We start from the raw sequence: 7,204 nt of genomic DNA on the forward strand, positions 1-7,204 counted from the left end.
ACCTCCTCCCCCCCAGACCTCCTCCCAGACCTCCTCCCCCCCAGACCTCCTCCCAGACCTCCTCCCCCCCAGACCTCCTCCCAGACCTCCCCCCAGACCTCCTCCCAGACCTCCCCACCAGACCTCCACCCAGACCTCCCCCCAACCCCATCATTACTCTCTCTCTCTCCCCCCTCTCTCCCTCCCTCTATTGACGAGTGTATAATGTCAAATACTCAGTTGTTCTTCATTATAAGCAACTAAACCTCATTCTGTTGCTCATATTAAGGTTGCAAAGGAATTAATTAATTAAGTAATTCATTAACTACACTTTTTGCACTCTACACACACACACACACACACACACAAACAGACACAGACACAGACACAGACACAGACACAGACACACACACACACACACACACACACACACACACACACACACACACACACACACACACACACACACACACACACACACACACACACACACACACTAAAGGTCAGAGTTTACTGGATGAAAAAGGCTGCATCACCAAGATGAGCGGTCCAAAAAAACTAAAGTTAATCAAGTTAAACAACATATTAAACTCTTTTATTTGGGGTTTGGTTTTACAGCAAATAATTTAAATAAAAAAAAAAACTCTCTCATTACGGTCATTCATGAATTTGAATTTAAAGTCTTTTACTTTAGTAGCTGTATCAAATTAATACAGCGTGATGAAACCTGACTGCATTTAAATTAGAGAAATGAGGACAGAGCGGTGGGTCAATGGTAAATCATAATTAATTACATTTTCTTCCAAATATACATATATAAATAACATACTAAATTCTGCATAATTTACCTTTTGCAACTTGCTCAATTTATTGCTGACTGTCGGTCCGCCTGATTGAACAACAGACTTTTTTACTTACTTGTTCAAGTAAAGTAATGAGAGTAGTTTTTACGGGTGTCCGACGTTACATAGTCGAATCTGAAGTCTTGCCTACAGTTGACTGATCGTTGATTCATTAATTATTATTTTTTGCTTATTGATTGAAAAAACTAACAGTCGCTCTCCACATCATGTCTATCTTTTTTCAGCATCGTTTCTTTCCTGCATCATTATTCAGTTTGACGTTGTGTCATGTTGGCGGTTTATGATGTAATTTTACGTCGATACAGAAGTAGATAACAATATTTTGTCATGTGAATACATACAGTATATATGCCGGTTGATGAGATTTCTGTTCCACTTTTCTCTGATTATTTAGGGGGGAAATTAACCTTGAAAGATTCATTTGACTGGTTTAACCATTGCTACACCTCAAACCCAGTTAATGGTCTGCATCCATAACAACACACACACCTTGATCTTCTGCTGGATGTGTCTGAGAGCGTCCGCGGTGCCCATGTCTCCATCTTCCGCGATGCAAACCACTTCAAGTTTCATCCTCACGTCCTTTATCTTGGGGTCCGTGCTCATCATCTTATGTACCTCTTTGGTGGTGATCACGATCACTTCTGATGGTTAAAAGGAAAAAAGAAAAGGATCAGACATCAGATGTCTGCAAACATGTCAATATAACGGAGTTAAAATGCTCCTTTTTGTTCTAATAAGCTATGCATCATTTCTTCTTACATTCATCACAGAGAAATACATAAAATACATCACTACAGCCTTATGTACAATATAGTTTGCTCCTAAAATACTTTGTTTATTATTATCATTATTATTATCTATCCATCCATCTAAAACAAAGACAAATATTTCATCTAAGTTTCTTTAAAACTTTTTCTTGGCCTGCATCTTAACAAGAACAACATAATTGTAAAAACAAAGTTCTTCCTCTCTGAACCTTTAATGAATGAGAGATGCCATCTGGACATATTAGATTACCCGAAATATGAATTATAACATTTTTCTGCAAAGAATAATACCACAATCGATACAAAGATAAAAAAAAGAAAAAGCCTAAATAAGATTGACTTTAATGCATCCTAAACCGTAACCCCCCGACCCTTCCCCCTCTTTCTTATAAAGTCGATAATAACAATAACAGACCACTTTATACATTGGGAACATTGCAGACTCCGTCTGGTTTAATTAGCCTCGTCTGCATAAAATGTTTTCTACCGGGCATTTGTTCACTCTAGCTGTGTCAGCCTTGTAAAAACCAAATTGCAGGGCTTTGGCTAGCTGGCTGCACACAGTAAACTTCTGGCCACACAGGATGATTATGTATAGAAAGCTAAGTTTTATTTAAGGCCAGCGAGGACCTACATGCTTTTTATAACAGCCTCCTGTTTACTGGCAAGAACAGCAGATTACAACGAATCCCTTTATAAGCCCCGAGAGCTTCTGGACCGCTCAGGACGCAGAAACATGGAGACTGTAAATGGAGACAGGAAACGCACACCTGACAATGGTTGATGGTGTGATGACGAGCTGGTGAGAGTAGGACTGGAGCAGGCGGCGCGGCGGTCGACTCGGTTTACGGCCGTGAAATGAGCAACGTTTTTATTTCTAGCTACCAATTTGGTCTTGTTAATAAAATGTAACAGCTTCAAATAAGACGCAGCACATATTTTAACTTACTGTTCCCTTTTTATTGCAGTATTTTTCAGCACCAGTGAAACTTCACACATTTTGAATCTCACAAATAACAAGTTCAGATGTTGTCGTCTCTCTCTTTATTGTCTCTGATTTTAATAGCCATGATTTTTCCAAATAGCAGTTGATATTAATTTTCTTGGTGATTATAATAAAAAAATACTTAATATTGTTGTATGATCTTCTTCATCAACCTCTCTGGGTCATATGGCAGGGACATAGTATCTCTTTAACATTTGTTCTCTAAAATATGGAAATATTTAAAAAGGGACATTCAGTTTTACCTGGGTTTGGGTCATTTTATCTATTCAATAATTGCGTTTAAAATTTAGAAATAAGAGCCAATTGTATGCATTGCATTCATTGCATCACTGAGGTGAGGTTTTGCAGTAAAATTTAACAACTTCCTGCTCCCTCCACATCTTCATCACAGCGTAGGAAAGCACATTGCTATCACCAGATGAGTGACGACTTTGCTCCACTGATTTTCTCTCACCACTGTAGCATTAAATCATGGTGGAATTAGCAAGCGAACAAGCAGACAGCTGGCACGTTAGCTATCCTGCTGATTCCACCATGCTTTATTGCTATACTGGTTAACAATGGGCCCCTCCGCCACTGATAACAACCATGCAGGATATTGCCATATGAAAAAAAATGGAAATATTCACCCTACATTTTAAGGCTGTATTTTTTGGAAACCCATCAGACCCGACAGACAGAGCAATGCATTTCACCAAAAATAATATTTTTAGATTTAGACATTGAAAAAGTGCTGCTCACATTCCACACTGATGACAAACAAGTAGGATTGAGAGAGAAATACCTTCGTTATATCTTATTATTCTATTGTTTTAACTCCACAAAAGTTCTTTTTTTTTAAATGTTAGGGCAATTACACCTCTGCTCAAGTTGAAGGAGGGCAGGTCACTAAAGATAGTTGTTTATGGCGTGGAGACATTTTTTAAGACAACATCCTTAGATATGCTAAATAAATTAATAATGCTTCTCGTCGTGTTCATATGTAGTAGCAGTAATAGTGGTATTACATGTGGTTGTTGATGTATTTTTGAGCTCTCACCTTCAAAGCCCACCCTCTCCAGCAAGTTCAGCGGGTACCACATGAGGGGCTTGTTGCCAACAGGCAGCATTGGTTTGGGGGTACTGTAGGTCAGATCCGTCATACGAGAACCGCCACCGGCCGCCATCAGCACTGCTTGGAGCTCCATGATGTCTGCTGGGGGACGGCCAAAGAGAGAGAGAGAGAGAGAGGGAGGGACCACCGGATTAACAGAGAGTCATAGTCAAACGGCCTGAGACCACAACCCAGACTAATATGTAAACACTGTTTATGTAGAGGCTGTATGTGTCTAAGTGGTCTCTTGGTAATTAAAGTAGGTAATTTGGAAAAACCACAGAGACTTTGACTTTGAACGCAAAACCGAACTCGGGCTGGGCGATAAAATGATAGTGATAATTATCACAATATAACTTTTCTTCGATAGAAATATAAGACGGGTCGATACAATTTTTAAATAAATCATTCCTTCCATGTTTAAACAGACAAGAAGAACAGCCAATTACAACGAGAATAGCGGCGTGCCGAACCAATCATGTGGCTGGAACAGAGTTACAGAAATTACAGAAAATAATTAAGAACATTTAAGAAAAAGTGATTAATTACATGATCGATATCGACTGATATGAAAAAAGTGATTGTGATGAGATTTTTTTGCATATCGCCCAGCCCTATGCGGAACCGAAAAAGACTGCACAATTGGAAACATCGACTTTTTTGATTGGACGGAGTTTTTACAGTCCTGCCACGGCCACAGATTACTTTTTTTTTTTTTTTAAATGTCAGAGCATTTTATTTATTTATTGCTCTCGGCATATTAGGATGATTTCAAGTAATATAACAGAAAGTGTTACTGAATAGGATCACCTTTGAATAATTCATTGTTGGTGAGTCAACACAAAAGCTAACTGACCATTACTACACAATCCAGGGATCCTACAGCTTCTCCAAAGTCAAATTCAAGCACTTTTCAAGCATTTCAAGGTGCATTTCCATGCATTTCCAGCACCTTCCAGCTGTGGTAAACTCCAAATTTGAATCAATCCAATGGTCAGTATTCAGTCTACTTATTATGTCACTTGTTCATCACATTAAATGAGATGTTATTGTCCTCTAAACAACCAACATGATGTTTGGAGACAGCTTTTTACAGAAGGACCACAAATGAAAGGAAAACTAATTCCACTAACAGATCCACAGAAATATAATCACCAACTATTTTCATCATCTGTTCATCATCAAAAGCCATTTTTCATGCAGAAATGTCAGAAAATGCTGTTTTCAGTCCCTCAAATATGGAGATCTTCTTTTCTCTGTTCTATCATAGATGTCATCACATAGAACACACATTTCAAGACCTTTAGTCTAAATCCAAGCACTTTATTCTAAATCCAAGCACTTTATTCTAAATCCAAGCACTTTTCAAACCTTGAAAAGAAGTCTGTGTGTGTGTACTGTTATGTTTGCATACACATTGTACGTGAATATTTAAGGTAATCAACATTTCTACGTCATAAACACAGCTAGCACGCTCACATCTCAAACACTGATAGAAATCCGGTCAAAGCACACTTCCGTCTGAAACAAACATGAACGAGAACCCCAGCCTCCCTCTAAGTCGGAAAAACGAGCCCAAACTCACCTGTCAGTGCTCCCTGTTGATCCACATGTAACGTGTAGCTGCTGTCACTGTTGTTAGCACCAAGCTAACGGGTTAGCACCGGCGGAGCAGCGAAACGGCGACGGAAGCGACCGAGTGGCCGGACGCGTCCTCTGGAAGGCGAACAGCCTCCGTCGGTTCACCGTCGGTGACAGACGTTTAAGTTACTCGTTAAGTTAACGGACAGAACTGACGTTAGAAAAGCAGCTAGCCGCTAGCATCGGTCTGATGACACTTGGGTGCCTTCGGTGAAATGAGTCCGTGTGGGGAAAACTACTTCCGCCGTAGAATGGTTCCTAGTAGAGAGAAGAGGAGATAGATAGATAGATAGATAGATAGATAGATAGATAGATAGATAGATAGATAGATAGATAGATAGATAGATAGATAGATAGATAGATAGATAGATAGATAGATAGATAGATAGATAGATAGATAGATAGATGGATGGATGGATGGATGGACGGACGGACGGACGGATGGATACACAACTATAATATAACTAATAATAATAATACTTATTATTATTATTATTATTATTATTATTATTATTATTATTATTATAATTATTAATTAATTATAATTATAATAAAGTTGCTATTCTGCCACTGAATCACTCCTATGAATCAAATAAAGAGCTTTAAATAGACATTTCATTTTTTTGTCCTCTCGACCATCGTGCAAATTCCTTGGGTTCACACACACACACACACACACACTAACACACGTTAGTTGGTGTGAGCCAATTAGGAGCCAGAAGCCACCCAGCTCCTCCAGACTTCAAGGTTGAAAACTCCCAATTCACAGAGCTGTAGACGTAACAGCAAATTGAGCTTGGGGAATGTGGCTTCGGTTTTGTTTGCTCTGGCCAGGAGATGAGCTTCACTGCTCGTCGCCCACTTACGCAAAACCATAAGAGCGAGAGAAAGGAGGGGACGATGTAGAGAAAGAGAGAAAAAGGGAAGGGAGGCAAACAAGCTTGTCAGTCTGTTGTTGCCTGAATGCCAGAATAATGAAATAAGGTAATAATGGAAGCCTAGTGGATTTAAAAGGTGGAGGAAGGGAAAAAGGTTATAAAGGCAGGTTTCTGGAGGAGGGTTCCTTAAGTGATGAAGAGAGAAGAGGTGAGGAGAGCTGAGGGGGAGTGAAACAGCTGGAAAGGAGTGATCGCAGGGAAGACAGAAAGGGAAAGAAACAGACATGGTGACAAAAATCCTGTACAGACAGAGATGGAGGTTAGGCCAGACAGATAGTGGAATAAGTTTGTGCATGCCACTCCAAACATTCACGGGTTGCATGATTACGCACGTCCATCTAAAAGTGCTGGTTCTACAGTTAAATAGGTAGTTCAGCAGTGTTTCATTAGACCCTCCCGGCCTGGTTAAATCTTTGGAAAACCTCAAATTTGTAATGGAGGCTTTCTGTTAAAATATATATATATATATGTGGTCTCTCTCTGACGAATATGGACGCTTACGGTAAAAACATTTATACAGGTTATACTTTCCAATGTGCTCCAGCTATACAAAAAGGGCCTTCATCTTTCTCCTGTTTTTCCTCTTCCCCCCGCCCAGTTTACAAGGTGTTGTCAGTGTGCAGGTGGCATCCCTCGCTCTTCGTAAAAAGAAAGGGGCGGGATCTGGAAAAAAAAAGACGAAGCTCCAAGAAAAGTCAAACCAAAAAAAACCCACTGACACTCTGAGTGCTGATGTGTGCGAGACATTCCACATCACTGAACTGGACGACCGCGCTGCAGTTTACTGGTGTCACTGGAAGCTCACATGACAAGATGCAAACGTGCAAAAAGATCCATAAAGGTGGATTTTTTTTCTCTCTTCACAAGAGAAAAGAGGCGATGCCAGCATATGCTGCTACGGCACATCTTAATGC

General features: G+C 39.8%; 1 protein-coding gene across 2 annotated transcripts in view; it reads right to left on the reverse strand.

Moving 5' to 3' along the window:
• Nucleotides 1-5,569, reverse strand: part of eif2b3 (eukaryotic translation initiation factor 2B, subunit 3 gamma) — a 32,361-nt gene extending 26,792 nt beyond the window's left edge. The window contains exons 1-3 of one of the 2 annotated variants that reach the window (XM_084007511.1): nt 5,297-5,569; nt 3,658-3,810; nt 1,332-1,486 (exon numbers count right to left, since the gene is read on the reverse strand). In XM_084007511.1, the coding sequence (XP_083863637.1) occupies nt 1,332-1,486; nt 3,658-3,805 (303 nt within the window). In that variant the 5' untranslated portion in view covers nt 3,806-3,810; nt 5,297-5,569. Of the gene's footprint in view, nt 1-1,331; nt 1,487-3,657; nt 3,814-5,296 lie in introns of both variants that reach the window. The other variant, XM_084007510.1, reaches the window with a different exon arrangement.
• Nucleotides 5,570-7,204: the final 1,635 nt, after the last annotated feature.

Source organism: Eutrigla gurnardus, assembly GCF_963514095.1.
Source record: "Eutrigla gurnardus genome assembly, chromosome: 4".
In the NCBI taxonomy this organism is placed as follows: domain Eukaryota; kingdom Metazoa; phylum Chordata; class Actinopteri; order Perciformes; family Triglidae; genus Eutrigla; species Eutrigla gurnardus.